Here is a 24,719-nt window from a genome sequence, read left to right as displayed (position 1 = left end):
GCACCGACAGGACCGGGATGGTGCAGGTTGATTAAAAATTCCGGATGACGGAGAGGGTTATCTACCGAGGCTATTTTTAACAAACAAAAATAAAAAAATCAAGAAATGTGCAGTATACAGTAATTGGGTACTCCCGGCAGCGCGGGAGAGTCAGACTCCTGTTATTGAGGTGTTCGGACTGCCGACAGTGCCAAGAAGCCAAGTAGTGGCAGTTTGGAGAACTACCCTGTGGTAAACCACTTTATCGTTACACTATAGTTATCACTGTTGTATTGTTATCACCGTTGTATCACGATACGAGGTCGCCTCTTGTCGCGCTGTTATACCTGGGCTGACCACCTCCGACTCCGCCCATGGCTCCACCTACCTGCCCAGGTATAAAGGTAGTCGACTGGCTGGTATTCCTCCTTGTTGGACCCGATCACCCACGAGGGTGGGCTCTGTTATTTAGTCAATAAAATTGATATACCTATCAATTCGTCCAATAAAAGGCGACGAGTTAGGAACGTGCCTGTTCGACAGCGGAAGCACGGAGAGCTTCATCCACCCAGACACGGTGAGCCACTACTCCCTCCCTGTCCTACCAACGCGCAACCGAATCTCGATGGCATCGAGGTCCCACGCCACGGACATTAGCGGCTACTGTGCTGTGACCTTGTCGGTTAAGGGTACAGAGTATAAAAACTTTAAACTCCTCGTCCTCCCCCAGCTCTGCGCTGCCGTCCTACTAGGGCTGGACTTCCAATCCCACCTCCAAAGTGTAACCCTAGCATACGGTGGACCCCTCCCCCCACTCACAGTCGACAACCAGCGAAGGTTAAACCGCCCACCGCGTAACACCTGCAGCCTATCCACCCTCAAGGTGCCGCCACCTTCCCTGTTCGCTAACCTCACCCCCGACTGCAAACCCGTCGCTACCAAGAGCAGGCGGTACAGCGCTGGGGACAGAGCTTTCATTTGCTCTGAGGTGCAGCGTCTCCTGAAGGAGGGCATCATCGAGGGGAGCAACAGCCCCTGGCGTGCCCAGGTCGTGGTCGTTAAGACCGGCGATAAAAATCGCCTGGTCATCGACTACAGCCAGACCATAAACAGATACACCCAGCTGGACGCATACCCCCTTCCCCGCATATCTGACATGGTCAATCAGATTGCACAATACCGCATATTCTCGACCATCGACCTTAAGTCGGCCTACCACCAACTCCCTATCCACCCCGAGGACCGCCAGTACACCGCCTTCGAGGCGAATGGGCGCCTATACCACTTCCTTAGGGTCCCCTTCGGTGTCACCAACGGGGTCTCGGTCTTCCAAAGGGAGATGGACCGGATGGTTGACCAGAACGGACTGCAGGCCACATTCCCCTACCTAGATAACGTCACCATCTGCGGCCGCGACCGGCAGGACCACGACGTGAATCTGGAGAAATTCCTCCGTACAGCCCAACGGCTGAACCTCACCTACAATAAGGAGAAATGTGTGTTTAACACCTCGCGCCTTGCCATCCTTGGCTGTGTAGTAGAGAACGGACTCATCGGCCCCGACCCCGAAAGAATGCGCCCCCTCATGGAGCTACCCCTCCCCCACTGCCCTAAGGCACTTAAGAGAACCCTGGGGCTCTTCGCCTACTATGCCCAATGGGTGCCCAATTATGCGGACAAAGCCAGACCCCTCATGAAGTCCACATCCTTCCCCCTTACGGAGGAAGCGTGCGCAGCCTTCTCCCTCATTAAGGGAGACATTGCCAAGGCCACTATGCACGCAGTGGATGAGTCCATCCCCTTCCAAGTCGAGAGCGATGCATCCGACTTCGCCCTAGCCGCCACCCTTAACCAGGAGGGGAGACCGGTGGCCTTCTTCTCAAGGACCCTACAGGGCCCTGAGATCCGACACTCGTCGGTCGAGAAGGAGGCCCAGGCGATTGTGGAGGCGGTACGACGCTGGAGGCACTACCTGGCAGGCAAACGATTTACCCTCCTTACCGACCAACGTTCGGTCGCTTTTATGTTTAATAACAAGCTGAGGGGCAAAATCAAGAATGACAAGATCTTGAGGTGGAGAATCGAGCTCTCCACCTACGATTATGATATCTTGTACCGGCCAGGTAAGCTGAACGAACCCCCCGATGCTCTGTCACGAATTACATGCGCCAGCGCGCAAAGTGATAGACTTCAGACCCTCCACAACGACCTCTGCCACCCCGGGGTCACCAGACTTTACCACTTCATTAAGGCCCGCAACCTGCCCTACTCCATCGAGGAGGTCAGGACCATAACCAGGAACTGCCAGACCTGCGCCGAGTGCAAACCGCACTTCTTTAGGCCGGACAGAGCAAGCCTGATCAAGGCCACCCGCCCCTTCGAGCGCCTGAGCATCGACTTTAAGGGGCCCCTCCCGTCCTCTGACCGTAATGTGTACTTCCTCAACATTGTTGATGAGTACTCCCGTTTCCCCTTTGCCTTCCCCTGCCCAGACATGACCAGTACCACGGTCATTAAATGCCTGAACGACCTCTTCGCCTTGTTCGGGTTCCCAAACTATATACATAGTGACCGGGGCTCCTCTTTCATGAGCGAGGAACTCCGTCAGTTCCTACTAGCGAGAGGTATTGCAGCAAGTAGGACCACCAGCTACAACCCCCAAGGGAACGGCCAGGTGGAAAGAGAGAACGCGACGGTATGGAAGGCCGTCCTCTTAGCCTTAAAGTCTAAGGGCCTCCCAACCTCCCGCTGGCAGGAAGTCCTCCCGACAGCGCTGCACTCCATCCGGTCACTACTTTGCACTGCCGTTAACGCCACCCCCCATGAACGAATGTTTGTTTTCCCCAGGAAGTCGACTACTGGAACCACTCTACCAACCTGGCTGACCTCTCCGGGGCCCGTCTTGCTGCGAAAGCACGTGAGGGCCCATAAAACAGACCCCCTGGTCGAAAGGGTGAACCTCCTGCACGCCAACCCCCAGTACGCCTACGTGGCTTACCCAGACGGGCGGGAGGACACTGTCTCCTTACGAGACCTCGCACCCTCGGGCACTCCGGAGACACCACCTTTACCCCCCCCCACCACCCCCCCAATTCCAGCCCAGGTAGACGGCATGCCGGAACCCCACGAGCCTTCGCCGACCACGCAGACACCAGCACTAACACCGGATAATGCAGCACCGCCGCTGCGATGATCGGAGAGGCTTACGAGGCCTCCGGACAGACTGACATACCAGAACTGGTAGTACACTTCACCCCGCCGGACTCAAATCTAAACAAGGGGTGAATGTGGTAAACCACTTTATCGTTACACTATAGTTATCACTGTTGTATTGTTATCACCGTTGTATCACGATACGAGGTCGCCTCTTGTCGCGCTGTTATACCTGGGCTGACCACCTCCGACTCCGCCCATGGCTCCACCTACCTGCCCAGGTATAAAGGTAGTCGACTGGCTGGTATTCCTCCTTGTTGGACCCGATCACCCACGAGGGTGGGCTCTGTTATTTAGTCAATAAAAACCTTTAGTTACGTTCCTAACTCGTCGCCTTTTATTGGACGAATTGATAGGTATATCATACCCCCACTGACTAACTCGGCCACCGCGAGAGACTCGGACTCGGCAACATTTCTGGTTATTGAGGTGTTGTTTTCGGAGTATGAATTTTGCCAGTTAATAGAGAATTCCGGATATTTAGGTGCCGTTTAAACAAGAGTTTCCTGTAGATTAAGTGAATGGGCAAAACTGTGGCAAATGGATTTCAATGTAAGCAAATGCGAGGTCATCTACTTTGGACCTAAAAAGGATAGAACAGGGTACTTTCTAAATGGTGAAATAATAAAAACATGGAAGTCCAAAGAGACTTGGGGGTCCAGGTACATAGATTAAAAAATCATGAACAGGTACAGAAAATAATCAAAAAGGCTAATGGAATGCTAGCCTTTATATCTAAAAGGACTAGAGTACAAGGGGGCAGAAGTTATGCTGTAGCTGAGACCACATCTGGAGTACTATGAGCAGTTCTGGGCACCACACCTTAAGGAGGATATATTGGTCTTGGAGGGAGTGCAGCGTAGGTTTATCAGAAATGATACCCAGACTTCAAGGCTTAAGTTACGAGGAGATTTTACACAAATTAGGGTTGTATTCCCTAAAATTTAGGACGTTAAGGGGTGATCTGATCGAAGTTTTCAGGATATTAAGGGGAACGGATAGGGTAGATAGAGAGAAACTATTTCCACTGGTTGGGGATTCTAGGACTAGGGGGCATGGTCTAAAAATTAGAGCCAGACCTTTCAGGAGTGAAATTAGGAAACACTTCTACATACAAAGGGTGGTAGAAGTTTGGAACTCTCTTCCGTAAATGGCAATTGAAGCTAGATCAATTGTTAATTTTAAATCAGAGGTCAATAGCTTTTTGTTAACTAAAGGTATTAAGGGATATGGGCCAAAGGCAGGTATATGGAGTTAGAACAGCTCATTGAATGGTGGAACAGGCTCAAGGGACTGAATGGCCTACTCCTGTTCCCATGTTCCCAAGACATCAAGCATACCGGTGGACACCACATGCTTCCGCTCCAGGGCCACGGACAGGACAGCAAAATAGAGGCAGGCAGCCAGAGCGACCACAACTCCCCCATGGACTGCCTGCCCATCCTGGAGCTACAAACTGCTGTTTTAGACAAGCCCAAGAGCAAGTCCAAGGGAAGATCCTCCAAATTAAAAAAAAATGTTTATGGGATGTGGGCGTCGCTGGCAAGGCCAACATTTATTGCCCATCCCTAGTTGTCCTTGAGATGGTGGTGGTGAGCCACCTTCTTTAACCTTCTAGTCCATGTGGTGAAGGTACTCCCACAGTGCTGTTAGGTAGGGAGTTCCAGGATTTTGACCCAGCGACGATGAAGGATCGGCGATATATTTCTAAGCCAGGATGGTGTGAGACTTGCAGGGGAACTTGGAGGTGGTGGTGCTCCCAAACACCTGCTGCCCTTGTCCTTCACGGTGGTAGAGGTCGTGGGTTTGGGAGGTGCTGCCGAAGAAGCCTTGGTGAGTTGCTGCAGTGGATCTTGTAGATGGTACACATGGCAGCCACGGTACGCCGGTGGTGGAGGGAGTGAATGTTTAAGGTGGTGGATGGAGTGCCAATCAAGCGGGCTGCTTTGTCCTGGATGGTGTCGAGCTTCTTGAGTGTTGTTGGAGCTGCACTCATCCAGGCAAGTGGAGAGTATTCCATCACGCTCCTTACTTGTGCCTTGTAGATGGTGGAAAGGCTTTGGGGAGTCACCCACCCACCCGCTCTGCACCGGGCAGCCAAAAATTAGTAGTGTGGGGCTAAAGTGTAACCAAAAGTTGAAGGGCAACCTCTTCAGGTAACTAATTATATAGGGACTGCAACCTCTCACACTGAATATACACATGAGCCATGGACTCCTCTAAGCCACGAAAATCACATGCAGCCTGGGAGTCCGAGAAGGTGCTTCAAAACTGTTGCATACTACTGCTCCCTGCAACACTCTCCACTCCAGATCTCCAACGGTGCAGGGAAGGACTCCTACAGAGAGCCTTCCACTAGGGCCCCATGCCTCCGTCAAACAGCAAGATGACACGCATGGGCCTGTCCGGAGAGATGCGGTCAAGGAAGTGGAGACTGTGCAGGAGCAGCTTGTACAGGAAACCCCTCGCTCTGCCCAGTGTGGAATAGCAGAGGGAATTTCCATGAGACAGCTCAAGTTGTGAGGTGCGGGTTTCCGAGGGAGGGTTTGGTGTTTTGCGCCGATGAGAAACCCCACCCAAACAGGGATAACATCAGGTGGAATCCCTCCACTGAATCAGGGCTGAAAGCGATCTTCACAGCTGGATGGCTTTGATCGCGGGCCGGGCACAGCGCCAGAACATCTGACGCGCCAACGAACTCACTCTGCTGCCATCTATTACGTCCCTGCCTCTGGTTGCCTTCACATCTCGGGCCCTCTGCTCCATCAGCCATGTGTCGCCCAAGTCAGCCATGCGAAGTACTGATTGCGCTGATAGCCGCTACCTCTGACGGAGAAAAGCCCCTGCTGGATGCAACTATGTTCCAGACCTTGATACGATCTCGATAAAAGACAGGCAACTCCTGCAAGACCGCAGGTATGCCACGCAACTTGATGAAAAGGAACTGCCAGTCATTAACTCAGGCCATGCATCCGGCGGAAGAAAATCGTTGCCAGTGCACACCATTTAGGAGGATCCTCTACGTACAGGTATTTCTGCCGGGTCCGTAAGCAGAAAGTCGCAACCTTGGTGCGGAGGCAAACCAGCGCCTGACCGCCCTCCGTATGCGGGAGACTCAGAACCGCAGCAGAAACCTAATACTTCCTTTTGTCCCAGAAGAAGTCGATGATCTTACTGTGAATCTTGGTGATAAACTCAGGGGGTGGGGTTAAAGTGACAAACTAGGACCATAGCATAGCAGCCACCAGCTGGTTTATGACCAGTGCACAATAGCTGTAGGACAGCAAACGATGCAGTCCTGTCCAGCGCCCTAGGCGAGCTGTGACTTTGGTGTCGAGCTCTTGCCAGCTTCGGCAGGGCTAAGGTAGACTCCCAGGTACTGGAGGTGGGTGGTGTTCCATCAAAGGGTCAGAGCTCTTCTGGCAGAGTCCATCCACCACTGACCTACCAAGAGTCCACAACAATTGATCCTTGCGGAGGACGCAGCAGAGTTCATTTGCTGGCACTCATGCACCCTCCACAAGTCAACGGGGTCCATGGCCATGAGGAGTACGTTATCGGCGTAAGCAGACAGGACGACCTCCATGCCCGGCTCACGCAGAGCCAGTCCAGACAACCTCTTCCGCAAAAGGCGCAGGAAAGGCTCCACGCAGATGGTGTATAATTAGCCAGACATAGGGCATCCTTGAAGCACTCCAATCCCAAGTGAAGGGGTGCCCTCAATGATCCCTTAACCTTAATCAGACACTCTGCGGCAGCGTACAGAAGTCGGATTCGGATGACGAAATGCGACCCGGATCTGAATGGCCGTAGAGTCCCGAACAAGTATTCATGATCCACCATGACAAACACCTACTCCTGATCCAGGGAAAGGAAGGCGCCCAATTGACCAGTCCGCTGGGAATGGTGGATCAGGTCTTGGAACAGGTGGATGTTATCGTGGATCAAACGGCTCGGGATAGTGTAGGGCTGGTAATGGTGGATCATGTGAGCCAGCACGGTGGCAAATCCAGTCGACCCCACCTCTACCTGGACCCCACCCCCAGGATCCACAGCAGAAGAGTCCTCCCTAGCCTGCTCTGAGGGTTCTGGGTCAGAGGGCAGTAGTGGATCAGCGCTCTCCCACCCCCTCCAGGCAGCACAACACAGGCACAAGGCTGCAGGAGAACACCGAGGACAAGATCATATCCACAGTTCACCCCACACGAAACCTAGAGAAGGGGCCTTCCCCTTCTCCACTACCATAAACCGACCCTTCTAAGGGAGATAAACTATCGACACCCTCGACCGGGCCAAGGAAACCCTGGGAAATGTCTCTATGGGCCAAGTAGGGATCTGGGAATGGTGTCCCCTTCGCCCCGGCATCCAGGGTGCCCTACTCAGTAAAGGGTGTCTCAATCGTGGAGCCAATCGGCACATCCCCACCCCAGGCAGAACCTCCCCCGCCAAAAACACAGCAGGAACAGGCCTTACGGCTGTGCCCACTGCACCCTCCAGCAGGGTCGGTGGGTCCGCCAGATGACTCACGAGGGGAACACCTGAATATTTTGGGGGGGGGGGGCGGGGGGGGGGGTTTGCTCAGGGTTGAATTGGGGGTGGTTGAATCGGGGGCGGGGGAGCAGTTGAATGTTCATCCAGGCATGCAAACTGCTTAGGCAGCACAGCTCTACCTCTTCCGCCGCAGTCTTCACCTAGGCAATTTGTCTGACCTAGGCAAGGCACTGGAGTGCTGCTCTTGGTTATCAATTTTGCCCTAGAGACACAGCCCCCTCTTCACCCCACTTCCCTCTCCTTGCTGGGGCAGCAGCAATAACAATGTAATGACAAAACCTTGTGTTGACTCGTCCCGTACTCCTCTTTCTTCAGCCTCTGCAGGCCACAACTGTAGGGAGAAAGTCCCAATAACAGAAATCAAAAAGCAGCCTTCCAAGAAACCAGTAGTGCAGTGCACCCACCTTTTCAGGGAAAAATAAACAAAGCTTCTTCTTCCTCTCTCTCCCCTCTTGGTCTTCCTCTGATATTTCTTGGAATTTCTTTCCCTCTTGAGAGGGGCCTGGTTTGGATTTCTTTTTCTGCTTCAGAGCTCAGCTACAACTTCTCTCTACTCAAGAGTAACTGAGACTTTTGTAGACCTCATCAATGATTGTTTCCTTACATAGCATGTTGGTGAAGCAACTAGGGATAAACACATTTTAGATCTGGTTTTCAGCAGTGACCCTAGTGCTGTATCAAACCTTCGTCGTCGACATCTGCCCTTGTTGACAGTAGGCTCCCGAGGTATGGAAAGTGGTCCACGTTGTCCAAGGCCTTGTCGTGGATTTTGATAATCGGGGGGGCAATACTGTGTGGCGGGGGCAGGTTGGTAGAGGACCTTTGTCTTACAGATGTTTAGTGTAAGGCCCATGCTCTCATATGCTTTGGTGAAGGCGTTTACGATGGTTTGGAGTTCGACCTCCGAGTGAGCGCAGACGCATGCATCGTCTGCATACTGTAATTCGACGAGAGGATGGGACGACCTTGGATCTGGACTGGAGGCGACGGAGGTTGAACAGTTTCCCGTTTGTTCTGTAAATTAGCTCCACTCCAGTGGGGAGCTTACTGAGGGTGAGATGGAGCATTGCAGCAAGGAAGATCAAGAAGAGCGTTGGTGCGATGACACAGCCTTGCTTGACCCCGGTTTGTACGTGAATTGGGTCTGTGGTGGAACCGTTGGTCAGGATCACGGCTTGCATGTCGCCGTGAAGCAGGCGGAGGATGGTGACAAACTTTTGAGGGCAGCCGAATTTGAGGAGGACACTCCATAATCCCTCACGGTTGACCGTGTCGAAGGCCTTTGTGAGATCAACGAAGGCCATGTACAGTGGTTGGTGCTGTTCCCTGCATTTCTCTTGTAATTGACAAGGCCTTGGACAACGTGGACCACTTTCCATACCTCGGGAGCCTACAGTCAACAATGGCAGAAGTCAATGACGAAGTCCAACACTGCCTTCAGTGTGCCAGTGCAGCCTTTGGTCGCCTGAGGAAGAGAGTGTTTGAAGACCAGGACCTCAAACCCGGCACTAAGCTCATGGTCTACAGGGCAGCAGTGATACCTGCCCTGCTGTATGCCTCAGAGACATGGACCACGTACAGCAGGCACCTCAAAGCACTGGAGAGGTACCACCAACGCTGCCTCCGCAAGATCCTGCAAATCCATTGGCAGGATAGGCGCACTATGTCAGTGTTCTTGCTCAGGCCAACATAGAAGCTCTGACCACGCTCAATCAGCTCCGATGGACGGGTCACATTGTCCGTATGCCCGATACGAGACTCCCAAAACAAGCGCTCTACTCGGAGCTCTGGCACGGCAAGAGAGCCCCAGGTGGGCAGAGGAAACGCTTCAAGGACACCCTCAAAGCCTCCTTGAAAAAGTGCAACATCCCCACCGACACCTGGGAATCCCTGGCCCAAGACCGCACAAAGTGGAGGAGAAGCATCTGGGAAGGCGCCGAACACCTCGCGACTCTTCGCCGGGAGCAAGCGGAAGCCAAGTGCAGGCAGCGCACATCAACCCAAGCACCCCACCCACTCGCCCCTTCAACCACCGTCTGCCCCACCTGTGACAGAGACTGTAGGTCCCGCACTGGACTCATCAGTCACCTGAGAACTCATTTTTAATGTGGAAGCAAGTCATCCTCGGTTCCGAGGGACTGCCTAAGAAGAAGTAGTATCAAACCTCCATGTGGGGGGAACACCTAGCCAGTTCTGATCATAATATAATTAGGTTTAATCAAAGGCTGCAGCCAATCTAATGCTGGTCCCAGATTTTAAGAGGGCTATCTTTACAAAAATGGCTGAAGATCTGGCAAAAGTTGACTGGGTAGGATTAGGTAGGTAATCAAGTACTGAGGACAAATGGGGTCTATTTAAAACCACTCTCAAACAGAATGATGTCATTTATTAACCAATGGTTAAAAGAAGAGCACATGGTAAAAAACCATTATGATTGACAAGGAATGTACAGAGGCAAATTTGATTGAAGCAGAAGCCAATCAACACACTCAAGGCATTTACCTCACAGGAGAATATAGAAAAGTATCGCATGCAATTAAGGAAGACAAAAACAGCCATAAGATTAGCCAAGAGATCTCTGGAAAAGAAATGGTGTGTAATTGTGGCAGTACCTGTAATAGCAAAAGCTTTTTTTAAAGCTATGTCAGAAGTCAAAAGACCATAAAGGATTGTATAGGGCCACTAAAGGATATTATAGGGCAGATTCAAACTGATTCCGGCAGTGTTGCTAAATGACAATTTTTCATCAGTCTATACTTCTGTAGATGATGCTTATGTTCCAGATGAGGAGTGCTCAGTCTTGTATAGCATTATTATTAAAATAGATAGTAATATCATCATTTTGGATAGTTTAGGAAAGCTCAAAAAAGATGGGGCTCTAGGTCCAGGTAATATCCATCCAAGGGTGATTAAAGAGATGGGGCAGGTGCTCTGTGAGCTCCTTGCCCGTATCTTCAATAGTTCAATAGACTCAGAGTTCATTCCCTTAGACTGGAAGCTAGCTCACAAAAAGGAGACAAATCAGAGCCTGGGAACTACAGGCCCATCAGTCTGGCATACATTATGGGAAGATGCTAGAAGGGATCATAAGAAACGCCCTTTATCACTGGGAAAGGGAAGGAGCCATTAGAAGTTCACAACACGATTTCCGAAAAAATAGGTCATGCCTTACAAATTTGGTAAGAGTTTTTTTTTTGAGGAAGTCATTAGGGTAGTGGATGAAGAAATTCCAGTAGACATTGTCTACTTGGACTTTCAGAAAACCTTTGATAAGTTACCTCACACTAGGTTATTTCACAACATGGAATCAATAGAAATTTGAAACGCTAGATTAGGAATTGGCTCCAATCCTGCAACCAAAATGTTGTAGTTAACAGATGTGACTCAACTTGGGAGACATGTGGTGTCCCCCAGGAATTGTTCCTAGGCCCATTACTCTTCACAGTCTTTATTAATGATCTGGACAGTGGTGTAGGGAGTATGGTAAGTTTGCAGATGACACCAAGATCTATGCAAGGGTCAAGATGGTAGAGGAGTGCAATCAAATTCAAAAAGATTTAGATGTGCTAGGGGAGTGGGCCACACATTGACAAATGGCGTTTAATTTAGATAAATGTGGCATCATGCATGTTGGTAAGGCCAACACAGAATACACGCATCATTTGCAGGGAACAATACTGAAAGAGGTCGAGAGAGACAATGATCTTGGTGTTAATGTGCACAGATCACTGAAGGCTCATGACCAATGCAAATAAACTGTAGCTAAAGCCAACAGGGCATTGGGTTGCATTAAGAGAACCATTTGTTATAAATCAAAAGACACAATTTTGATACTGTACATGTCGCTGGTCAGATCACATCTAGAGTACTGTGCCCAGTTTTGGTCCCCCCACATGGTGTGTTATATAGTGGCCTTGGAAAAGGTCCAGAGGAGAACTACAAGAATGAATCCCAGCTTAAAGAACCTTAGCTACTCAGATAAGCTCAAGGACCTTGATCTATTTACTTTAGAGCAGTGTAGACTTAGAGGTGACTTGCTAGGAGGTCTATAAAATAATTGAAGGGCTGGATAGAGGGAAGAAGTGTTTGGTCATGATAGACTGGCCATCATGGTATGGGGCAGGATTGATGGACCAGCTGGTCTTTTCCTGCCTGTCAATTTCGGATGACTAAGTTTCTTAGTTTAGATGGAGGCCAAAAGACATTTGAAATGATTTCATGGGTTTACATTTATTTTATTCATAGTTTTTGTAGTTAATTATTGATTGATTCTTTTCATATGTCCTTAATGGTGTTGCATTGGAAGTTTATCAACTTGATTTGCTTGTTCCCTTCCGGCAACGACGAGAGGATAAAGAGTGCCCCGAGAACAGACCTGAATTAAAGCAGTGGCAGCGCGAGGCGCAGATTCAAAACAACATCAAAGCGTGACATCACAGGAGAGCAGGTAGATGATTGGTTGGTGAGTATTGCCGCTCTTTTTTGCTCTCCAAGTTAGGGAAGGGGGTTAAATTAAGAGCTGAGAAACTGTAACTTGCCAGTACTTATTAAATTAATAACTTAAACTAAATAAAATAATCAAACAATAAACCTAAAATATCGATTGAATAAAATCTTTAACTAATTAATTAATAAATAAAACAAGGTTAGAGATGGCAGGGCAGGTGGTGTGTCATAACTGCAGCATGTGGGAGTTTGTGGAGAGCATCGCGATCCCGAGCAACCACATCTGCAGTAAGTGTCTGCAACTCGAGGAACTTCAGCTCAGAATTGTTGGGCTGCAGTATGAGCTACAGACACTGCAATGCATCAGGGAGGGGGGAGAGTTACCTGGACACTTTGTTCCAGGAGGCAGTCACACCTTTTAGGTTAAGTAGTACTTTAGAGTTAGTCAGCGGTCAGGGACAGGGGGGTGTGACTGCGAGTCAGGAAGGTATTGGGACTCAGGATGTAGTGATGGAGGAGCTTCAGCCCTGCACCTTATCCAACAGGTACGAGGTACTTTCTACCTGTATGGATGAGGAAAAGGACAGCAGGGAGGATTGGCAAACTGACCATGGCACTGTGGTACAGGGGGCCATCCAAGTGGGGGGAGAAGGAAAGAATGTGGTAGTAGTAGGGGACAGTATAGTCAGGGGGATAGATACTGTTCTCTGCAGCCGCAAAAGAGAGTCCCAAAGGCTGTGTTGCCTGCCCGGTGCCAGGGTTAAGGATATCTCCTCGTGGCTGGAGAAGAACTTGGAGTGGGAGGGGGGAGGATCCAGTTGTCGTGGTCCATGTAGGAACCAACGACATAGGTAGAACTAAGAATGAGGTTCTGTTGAGGGAGTTTGAGGAGCTAGGATCGAAATTAATAAGCAGAACCACAAGGGAATAATCTCTGGATTACTACCTGAGCCACGCGCAAATTGGCACAGGGTCAGAGAGTTAAATGCGTGGCTCAAAGAGTGGTGTGGGAAAAAGGGGTTTCGATTCATGGGGCACTGACACCAGTACTGGGGAAAGAGGGAGCTGTTCCGTCGGGACGGGCTCCACTTAAACCGGGCTGGGACCAGTGTCCTGGCAAATCGAATAACTAGGGCTGTAGATAGGGCTTTAAACTAAAAATAAGGGCGGGGGGGGGGGGAAACAGGGGTCAGGTGAGGGGAAATTTAGAAATCTAAAGTGAAAGGTCAAGGCAATAGAGCAGTGTAGCGATTTGGGTAAAAATAAGTAGTGTGACAGGAAGGGACAGAGAGTTTAATGGTAGCAGTGCAGCAGAGAATAAGGTCAAAGCAGGGAATAATGGTAAAACATTTAAATTAAAGGCTCTTTATCTGAATGCACGAAGCATTCGTAACACGATAGGTGAACTAGTGGCACAAATAGATGGGTTTGATCCAATAGCCATTATAGAGACATGGTTGCAAGGTGGCCAAGGTTCCAGGGTACTTGACGTTTCAAAAAGACAGGCAGAATGGAAAAGGAGGGGGAGTAGCCCTGATAATAAAGGATGACATAAGGACAGTAGCGAGAAAGGATCTCGGCTCGGAAGATCAGAAAGTAGAATCAGTATGGGTGGAGATAAGGAATAACAAGGGGCAGAAAACACTGGTAGGAGTAGTATATAGGCCCCCTAATAGTAACTATACCATTGGACAAAATATTAATCAAGAAATAGTAGGAGCTTGCAACAAAGGTAATGCAATAATCTTGGGGGACTTTAATCTTCATATAGACTGGACAAATCAAATCGGCAAATGTAGTCTGGAGGATGAGTTCATGGAATGCATTCCGGACAGTTTCCTACAACAATGTCATGGAACCAACCAGGGAACAGGCTATTTTAGATCTTGTATTGTGTAATGAGACAGGGTTAATTAGCAATCACATAGTAAAGAATCCTCTGGGGCACAGTGATCATAATAAGGTAGAATTTTATATTAATTTTGAGAGTGACTTGCCCAAGTCCGAAACTAGAGTCTTAAACATAAATAATGCCAATTACATAGGTATGAGGAGCGAGTTGGCTAAGGTAGATTGGAAAAATAGATTAAAAGGTATGGCGGTAGATAAGCAGTGGCTAGCATTTTAAGAAATATTTCATAATTCTCAACAAAAATACATTCCATTGAGAAACAAAAACTCCAATGGGAAAAGTGATCCAACCGTGGCTAACTTAAGAAGTTATGGATAGCATTAGATTGAAAGAAGCAGCTTATAATGTTGCAAAGAATAATAGTAAGCCTGAGGATTGGAAGAGTTTCAGAAACCAGCAAAGGTTGACCAAAAAATTGATAAAAAGGGAAAAAATAGAATACGAGAGAAAACTAGCAAGAAATATAAAAGCAGATTGTAAGAGTTTCTACATGTTTGTAAAAAGGAAGAGTAGCAAAAGTAAATGTTGGTCCCTTAGAGGCCGAGACAGGAGAAACTATTATGGGGAATAAGGAAATGGCAGAAACTTTGAACAAATATTTTGTATCTGTCTTCACAGTAGAAGACACAAAAAGATTACCAAGAATGGTAGGGAACCAAGGGTCTAATGAGGGTGAGGAACCTAACGTAATTAATATAAGTAAAGAAAAAGTACGAGAGAAACTAATGGGACTAAAAGCTGACAAATCACCTGGACCTGACGGCCTACATCCTAAGGTTCCAAAAGAGGTGGCTGAAGAGATAGTGGATGCATTGGTTTTGATCTTCCAAAATTCCCTAGATTCTGGAATGGTCCCAGCGGATTGGAAGGTCGCAAATGTAATACCGCTATTCAAGAAAGGAGGCAGAGAAAAAACAGGGAACAACAGGCCAGTTAGCCTGACATCAGTCGTTGGGAAAATGCTGGAATCCATTGTTAAGGAAGTGGTATCAAGTCACTTAGAAAATCATAACATGATTAGGCAGAGTCAACATGGTTTTATGTAAGGGAATTCTTGTTTGACAAATTTATTAGAGTTTTTTGAGGATGTAACTAGCAGGGTAGATAAAGGGGAACCAGTGGGTGTAGTATATTTGGATTTCCAAAAGGCATTCAATAAGGTGTCACATAAAAGATTATGGCTCATGGGGTTGGGGGTAATACAGTAGCATGGATAGAGGATTGGTTAACAGACAGAAAAGAGAGTGGGGATAAAGGGATCTTTTTCAGGTTGGCAGGCTGTAACTAGTGGGGTGCCACAAGGATCAGTGTTGTGGCCTCAGCTATTTACAATCTATATTAATGACCTAGATGAAGGGACCGAGTGTAATGTATCCAAGTTTGCTGATAATACAAAGCTAGGTGGGACAGTAAACTGCGAGAACACAAAGAGTCTGCAAAAGGATATAGATAGACTAAGTGGCAGATGGAGTGTAATGTAGGGAAATGTGAGGTTATTCACTTTGGTAGGAAGAATAGAAACACAGAATATTCGGCCCCTCAAGCCCGCTCCGCCATTTAATGAGATCATGGCTGATCATCCAAATTCAGTACCCTGTCCCTGCTTTCTCCCCATATCCCTTTAGCCTCAAGAAACATATCCAACTCCTTCTTGAATATATTTAATGAATTGGCCTCAACTGCCCTATGTGGCAGAGAATTCCACAGGTTCACCACTCTCTGGGTGAAGAAATTCCTCCTCGTCTCTGTCCTAAATGGCTTACCCCTTATCCTTAGACTGTGACCCCTGGTTCTGGACTCCCCGACCATCGGGACCACCCTTCCTGCATCTAGTCTGTCTAGTCCTGTTAGAATTTTATAAATTTCAATGAGATCCCCTCTCATTCTTCTAAACTCTAGCGAATATAAGCCTAATCGACCCAATCTCTCTTCATACGTCATTCCTGCCATCCCAGGTATCAGTCTGGTGAATCTTCGCTGCACTCTCCATGGCAAGAACAGCCCTCCTCAGATAAGGCAACCAAAACTGCACACAATACTCAAGGTGTGGTCTCACCAAGGCCCTGTACAACTGCAGCAAGACATCCTTGCTCCTGTACTCAAATCCTCTCGCTATGAGGGCCAACATACCATTTGCCTTCTTAACCGCCTGCTGCACCTGCATGCTTACCTTCAGCGACTGGTGCACTGTAACATTTGCATACTGAATTATCATTGGCCTGCAGGCATCTGTAACGACTGCTATTGTTTGGAAGACCCAGGGGGTCCTAACTCCATCTTGTCCCCACTGTGCTGTATGAGAAAGCTCTCAGACCTGATGCTTCATAAGAGTTTAAACTGTAATACTCCCGTTGTCCTGCAATTTATTGTTTTTGTACAAAGTGTGCAAAACAAGACATGGTGTCAGAACAGGGATTGGAAATGGACATCGTTGGCGCTCCCTTACCGCGAATGAATTGGGAATCTTTGAACTTACATAGAGAATGGAGCAAGTTCAAGCAACACGTGCAGTTAATGTTCTCGGGTCCGTTGAAAAGCAAAGGGGAGGAAGAAAGATGTAGCTACCTACTCATGTGGATTGGAGAAAAAGGGAGACACATTTTTAACACATGGTCTCTCACCGCGGATGAAGCAAAGGTACTGAAAAGTTATTTTGACCGTTTTGAATCATATGTGATGCCCAAGATAAATACGATATTCGCTAGGTACAAGTTTCAGGAGAAAGTACAAGGAGCTAGTGAGTCGTTTGAACAGTTCGTGACCGAGTTAAAACTGCTGGTAAATGATTGTGAATATGCAGATAAAGATGAGATGGTCAGAGACCGCATTGTGTTTGGAATACATTCAGCTAAAGTGAGAGAGAAACTTTTGAATGTTGGGTCCGGGCTAATGCTGGACAAAGCTATGGACATAGCTAGATCGCACGAGATAGCCCAAGCACAGTTGAAAACCATAACCGGCGCCACGAGCAGTTCGCGGGAACAGACAGTGCACGCAGTTAATAGAAACACACCAAAGAACGCCGCCTAGAGAGCGTGTTTCAGAACAAAAAGAGAGAGTTCTAAAAATGGGCGACACAGACATAAAACACTTCAAAAACTGTGGATATTGTGGAAACAACTGGCATGGAGAAAAGGAGCACTGCCCTGCCAAAGGAAGGCAGTGTGCTAAATGTGGTAAACGGAACCACTTTGCTAAGTTTGCAGGACTGTTTTCGGAATAGCAGTACACAGTGAGTGACAGCCAAATGCCAGATAGAGAGCCAAATGCAGAGGAACTGTTTATTGATTCTGTGTCACAGAAAAAACAGATTTCAGAGACTGAGCAAGCCTTTGCTGATATTGAGATAGAAAAACAGGGCACAGAGCTTAGGTTTAAACTAGACACTGGAGCTCAGGTTAATGTAATTCCTCTGAGTATCACAGCTTGAAGGATGAGTGTGAGCTACAGCCCACCTCACGCAGACTGACCAGCTATGGGGGTGAGCAGCTCATTGTAAAAGGCACATGCGTGATGAAATGCAAGTACAAAGAAAGTGACATGATGTTGGACTTTTACATTGTTGACACTCAAGCACCTCCAGTGCAAGGTCTAAAGGCATGTTTAGACATGGACCTCGTCAAGCTAGTGCTATCATTGACAGCACCAGTCGAGAAGCAGACAGTCATGAAGGAGTTTGCTGACGTTTTCAAAGGAATCGGACTATTCCCAGGTGAATGCACTATTCACCTTGACCCAGCAGCAACCCCTGTGGTTTGCCCACCGAGAAGGATACCCCTTGCTCTACGTAGTCGCCTGAAGGAGGAGCTGCAGAGCATGGAGAATACAGAAATCATCGTCTGGGAAACAGAACCGACAGAGTGGGTCAACGCGTTAGTAGTGCTTGAGAAAGAATGTACAGGCAAGCTCAGAGTCTGTCTCGACCCCAGAGATTTGAACAAGGCTATCAAACGCCCTCACTACCCTCTACCAACGCTAGATGACCTCACACCCAAGCTAGTGGGAGCACGTTACTTCAGTGTAATGGACGCATGATCAGGATACTGGACTATCAAGCTCACGGAAGAGTCATCTAAGCTAACAACGTTCAACACACCATTTGGACGCTACCGATTTCTGCGTTTACCATTTGTTCTTATCTCAGCTCAGGATGAATTCCAGCGGAAGATCGACGAAACCTATGAAAGCCTCGACGGAGTAGTTGCAATCGTAGACGACATCCTCATCTATGGCAGGAATAGAGAGGAACATGACAGGACCCTCCGTGCGATGCTACAAAGATCACGGGAGAAAGGTATCCGGCTCAACCCCGAGAAAAGCATAATCGGATCCACCAAGATCAGTTATTTCGGGCATCGCCTCTCAACTGATGGCATTAAGCTGGATCCAGAGAAAATCTCCACCATCAAGATGATGGAGCCGCCGAAGAACCAGGCAGAGCTAGAGACAGTACTAGGCATGGTTAACTACTTAGCCAAGTTTGCCCCGAGCCTCTCCGAAATCAACGCACCCATGCGTCAGTTGCTCAAACAATCCAATGAGTTCCTGTGGGACAAACAACATGACACAGCATTTCAGAAAATGAAAGACCTAATCACCAGAGAACCAGGACCAGTTCTTGCCTACTTCGACCCCAACAAAGAGCTCAGACTACAAGCGGACGCGTCAAAGTACGGACTAGGCGCAGTATTACTGCAAGAAGGAAAGCCCATCGGCTACGCTTCCAGATCTCTCACAGACAGTGAAATCAACTATGCTCAAATCGAGGAAGAGCTATATGCAATTCTGTTTGGATGCAAGCGTTTCCACCAGTACGTCTATGGCCGAAAAGTCACTGTGGAATCCGACCACAAGCCCCTCGAGTCAATCATGAGGAAACCACTAGCCACAGCCCCACCAAGGCTACAGAGAATGATCCTTCAGCTACAGAAGTACACCTTCACAATCATTCACCGTCCAGGCAAAGACATTCCTGTCGCACACGCTCTCCAGAAAGTCTCTTAGCTACCAGGACAGCAGCCTCAGTGAAGGCATGGATGTGCAGGTGCACATAGTGTACAACAGCTTGCCTGTGAGTGACTCAAAACTGAAGGAGATCCGAGCAGTAACAGGGAAAGATGCACAACTCACACTGCTGAGCAAAGTCATACATGAAGGATGGCCTGAGGAAAGGAGGAAATGCCCTCAGAGCATATCTGAATTCTGGAAACACAGACGAACTGTCACAAATCAACGGAATCGTCTTCAAAGGGGAGAAAATCATCATTCCTACCAGTCTCAGAGAAGAGATGTTGACAAAAATTCATGCTGGACATATGGGCATGGAAAAATGCAAACAAAGAGCACGTGACATTATGTTTTGGCCCAGAATGTGCAAACACATTGAGGACATTGTCGGAAAATATTCCATTTGTCTAGAACGCCGCCCATCAAATGTTAAAGAGCCCATGATACCTCACCGTATCCCAGACAGACCCTGGCAGGTCGCGGCAACGGATCTGTTCACATGGAACAACGAGGACTAGTGGCTGTTGATTACTACAGCAGATTTTTTGAACTGGGCAAGCTTCACAGCACCACATCTGCAGCTGTGATCCACAAGCTAAAGGCAGCCTTTGCCAGGCATGGCACTGTAGAGACTTTAGTCTCAGACAATGGCCCCCAATACAAATCAAAAGAGTTCGAGTCGTTTGCCAAGGCATGGGATTTCACACGTCACATCAAGCCCACATTACCCTCAAAGTAATGGACTTGCTGAAAAACTGTCCAGATTGCAAAAACACTCATGGACAAAGCCAAAGCAGACAAAAGAGACCCCTACATCAGTCTCCTTGAGTACCGCAACACTCCGATTGACAACTTCAAGTCACCAGCACAGCTATTGATGAGCCGAAGACTTTGCTCAATCCTTCCAACCACCAACCAGCAGCTGCAGCCAGAGGTCGTCAGCTGCAAGCAAGTGCATGCAAAACGTGTACAGAGACAGCAACACCAAAAGAGATACTATGACAGGTCAGCCAGACTACTGCCGCCGTTGCACAATGGAGAATCCGTCAGAATCCAGGAGCAAGACTACTGGAAGCCAGCAGTCGTCATCCAGCCAGCTGACACTGAGCGATCGTATCACGTCCGCACCCCAGAAGGACAGGTGTACCGCTGCAATCGCAGGCACCTCCTGAACACCAAGGAACAACACCATCATTCTGACGAGAGGATCAGTTCAACAGAGTGTGATGAACAGAGCAATACACAAAACACATCATACTTACCTGAACCTAAACCTGAACCTGATTTGTTGACCGATTCAGGAGCATGCTCAGTTCCATACCACACAAGGTCGGGATGAGAGGTCAAGCCTAGAGTTATCCTTGACTTGTGAACTGTCAAAGGGTGTAGGCGGATCGCTGCCCTAAAAAAACTGTACATCGTTATTGAAACGTTAAGATGTTTTCAGCACTAGTTAAATGCTGAGTTTACTTATATGTTTATGCTACCGAGAACATTAGGTAGAAGAAAGGTTTAAAAGTAATGCATAACATTTTTCTTTTAAAAGGGGATGTAACATTTTCCTATTGAATTATCATTGGCCCACAGGCATCTGTAAGGAATACCTATTATATTCACATGTGATCACATGCCGAGTTGTCATTGGCCTGCAGGCATCTGTAAGGACTGCTATTGTTTAGAAGACCCAGGGGGTCCTAACTCCATCTTGTCCCCACTTGTGCTGTATGAGAAAGCTCTCAGACCTGATGCTTCATAAAAGAGTTTAAACTGTAATACTCCGTTGTCCTGCAATTTATTGTTTTTGTACAAGTGTGCAAAACAAGACAGTGCACAAGGACACCCAGGTCTCGTTGCACTTCCCCTTTTCCCAATCTATTGCCGTTCAGATAATAATGTCTTCCTGTTTTTGCCACCAAAGTGGATAACCTCGCATTTATCCACATTATACTGCATCTGCCCAATCACCCAACCTGTCCAAATCGTACTGGAGTTTCTCTGCATCCTCCTCGCAGCACACACGCCCACTCAGCTTTGTGTTGTCTGCAAACTTGGAAATATTTAGGTGTCCTCGTGTAAGAAACACAGAAAGCTAGCATGCAGGTACAGCAAGCAATAAGGAAGGCAAATGGCATGTTGGCCTTTATTGTAAGGGGGGGTTGGAGTATAAGAGTAAGGAAGTATTGCTACAATTGGTGGGACCACACCTGGAGTACTGTGCACATTTCTGGTCTCCTTATCTAAGGAAGGGTATACTTGCCTTGGAGGCGGTGCAACGATGGTTCACTAGATTGATTCCTGGGATGAGAGGGCTGTCCTATGATGGGAGATTATGTAGAATGGGCCTATACTCTGGAGTTTAGAAGAATGAGAGGTGATCTCATTGAAACATACAAGATTCTGAAGGGGATTGACAGGGTAAATGCTGAGAGGTTGTTTCCCCTGGCTGGAGTATCTAGAACTAGGGGACATGGTCTCAGGATAAGGGGTAGGCCATTTAAGACTGAGATGAGGAGGAATTTCTTCACTCAGAGGGTTGTGAATCTTTGGAATTCTCAGCCCCAGAAGGCTGAGATAGATAGATTTTTGGGCTCTAGGGGAATCAAGGGATATGGAGATCGGGCAGGAAAGTGGAGTTGAGGTCAATGATCAGCCATGATCTTATTGAATGGCAGAGCAGGCTCGAAGGGCCGTATGGCCTACTCCTGCTCTTATTTCTTATGTTTGTTGTGATCAGTCACTGTTTCATAAACATGAAATTGTAGCCAAGGAAGTGCAGGCAAGACAGAAATTTGGATGAGCTACACAACGTGAAACCAGAAATGTGATGGACAAAATGCACACAACAAATACATTTATAATTTAAGATCGTCAGAGGATATGCTGCTTTATTGTATGTAACGTATGTATCACAGAATGTTACAGCAGAGAAGGAGGTCAATTGGTCCATCAATTCTGTGCCAATGTTATTCTCCACACAAGCATCTGGTCTAATCCCACTCCCGTGCTTGCTCCCCCACACTCTTCAATGTTCCTTTTTCAAGCAATAATCTAATTCTCACTTAAAAGAATTTAAGAACTCTGTTTCAAAATTGGTTTGCAGCAAAAAAAAAATCCACATTTTAACCACTCTCTGCATAATGTTTTTCTAATCTCTCAATTATTTTTCTTAAATTTATGCCCTCTTGTTGCCATCTCTCCAACCAATAAAACAATCTACCCCTAGGTGGTGTTGCAGATTCTCCCCAGTCATATCTTCCTCTTGCTCATTTCCCATTTGCACTCCCTATACTGGCTACAGTACTGAAAGCTGAAAATCTCATCTCTGCACACAATTCAAGCCCAGAAATTAAGAAAGGAATTATTAGCCCACTCTTGCCAGCTGTGGAATTGAAAAAAATTGTACTGCTTCCAGCTCGGACTCACTCCCGTCAACTCTGACCTGCTGCCAGAATTCCTACCAGCCCAGCTCACTCAGTTCCCAGTATGTTTAACCCAGGGACTTCTACCAGCCCACTGAGCTCCTATTTAACTACAGGCATTCTGACTGGCCCATTGATTTGCCACTTTATTTAATTTATTAACACTGTGGATTCCCACACCACTAAAGGCTCATTTTATTTAATTACTTTGGGGAAAACCTTTTTCTGAACCCTTAGTTAATTACCTTTTCTTTTGTTCATTAATTTGACTAAATCATGGTTTTAACACTGAAGCTTACTTTCTGCTTCCTTGACAATTTTACTGTGCTCCTCAACTTCCTTTATCTGCTTTAGGCCTACGAATACTCCACTCCTCCATGTACATTACTTTTCATTTCCATGTCATGTTTTTCCATTTATTCCTATTCTACTCCATTGCTTCCATTTATTATCTCTGTATTTCTGCTCACTTCAGGCCTACCTTCCTTGTTCCTCTTCAGCTGAATTGATCCCACTCTCTCTACGCTCCTCACTGGCTCTCCACATCCACTTAGGTTCTCTTCTCTGGTCCTCCATATCCATTTATCCATCCTACTCCGCTCTATTTATATTTATATCAAACTACTACCCCTTAGCTTCCCTCTCCTGCAGTACTCACTGCACATCCCTCTCATCTACTCTTATGGGTATATCCACTATCCTTCACGCATAGACTAACTACTCCATTCACAATTGCTCACTTTCTCCCCAAATTAATTCTTATTACCCACAGCAATCTTCGTTACTCACTTCCCCAAAATACTCACTACCTACATTACTTATTCCTGTTCATGACGCCCCTCCCCACCCTGTGCTCTACCTCAACTACTGTCTTCTCACCCACCCCCCACCACCCCCTCAAATCAATACTTTCCTCCCTAACTAAGCATTACTTTCTCCAAGCTCCTCGCTACCCTCCCATACACCTCACTTCCCTAAACTCACTTTAAGGAGTGGAACATCAACAGGTTAACAAGAGCAGAAGCAGAAAATCTCAGCCAAAACGCTTTCAGACAGACAAAGAACAAAAATTGTTCTAACAAAACTTACTAAGTAGGAGAGTCTAGTCTTCATTTCTGGATAAAAATACCAACACAACTGTCATTTTGTGAGGCTGTCTAATCTCCCACTGATTTGCATCAGCTCAATAACACTGGTACCTACTGTGGTTTTACAAACTATTGCATCTGATTTTATATTTTAACCATATTCTTTCACAATACTCCTTTTACCAAGTTTTTAGAAATGTTAATTCACATCAAACTACATATAAAATATTCCAATCAGCAGAGTTACATTACCATAACTCAAAACATATTGTGGAAAACATTGAATCAGTTGTACCCGATTTTAAAAAAGTCTGCAGATTTCAGTCTTCAATATTAGCATCATACGCAAATACCAAAAACAGTAGTATCAGTTACATCTTCACTTCACTGACAAAGGTCAAATACTATCCAGTGTATGTCACACTTATATTTTTTCAGCTCTTCCCAAATTGAATGGAGGATCCATATCAATACATCTCAAATCACATTTTAAATATTGTAGAAATATTTTTCTCACACACTTACTTTCTTTATATGCAATTTCTTTAACTTGACGCTGCTTTTTTGCCCTTGCAAGAGCTTCTGGGCTACCATGTACCTCAAGAGCCCTGAAAGAAATATTGAACATCTGTTAGAAGTGCTGTTACTACCCCTTACAGATACGTATTGCATTTTGTATCTCAAATTTAAAAAAAAGTATTCATGAAAAATGGCGCAAGTCATTTATTTGGGATTATCAACTACATCAAGTTGTCAGTAAAATTCTTGCTAAAACATCAACTTAATGCCAAGTACATTTTTTTGTCGGTTGTGTTCAACTGTCATCAGTGAATGTGGATATGTGTTTCACTAGAATATTCAATTGTTTTTATTTTATTTATTGATCAGTAAAAATAGTTTACATGACAAAGTGTTTGGAAAACTTTTGTTCCACTAGTTTACAAATACAGAATGTAGTTCCCCCAATAATTCAATGTGTAAATGCAGCAGGTTGCAAAAATTAAGGGATGTGATATTTACTAGTATGGATAGAGAGGTACTATGTGACAGAAAGTAGAAGGGTACATTAATGTTTTTTGGATTAGCAGGATGTAGTGTGCTCCC

At 46.9% G+C, this 24,719-nt stretch overlaps 1 protein-coding gene across 8 annotated transcripts in view; it reads right to left on the bottom strand.

Annotated features, from left to right (window-relative positions):
* The window catches only part of slc30a9 (solute carrier family 30 member 9), a 181,666-nt gene that overhangs the window by 103,137 nt on the left and 53,810 nt on the right, over positions 1–24,719 (bottom strand). For all 8 annotated transcript variants that reach the window (XR_015073915.1, XR_015073921.1, XM_085969322.1 and 5 more), the window contains one exon: positions 24,141–24,223. Coding sequence is in view for 6 of the 8 variants with exons in the window: in XM_085969322.1 (XP_085825448.1) it covers positions 24,141–24,223 (83 nt within the window). In the remaining 2 variants the exon portion in view is untranslated. The remainder of the gene's footprint in view (positions 1–24,140; positions 24,224–24,719) is intronic.

The sequence above is a fragment of the Somniosus microcephalus genome, chromosome 2 (genome assembly GCF_052327205.1).
Source record: "Somniosus microcephalus isolate GS21.2 chromosome 2, FLI_Smic_1.0, whole genome shotgun sequence".
NCBI lineage: Eukaryota > Metazoa > Chordata > Chondrichthyes > Squaliformes > Somniosidae > Somniosus > Somniosus microcephalus.
This window is presented reverse-complemented; position numbering and strand designations above follow the sequence as displayed.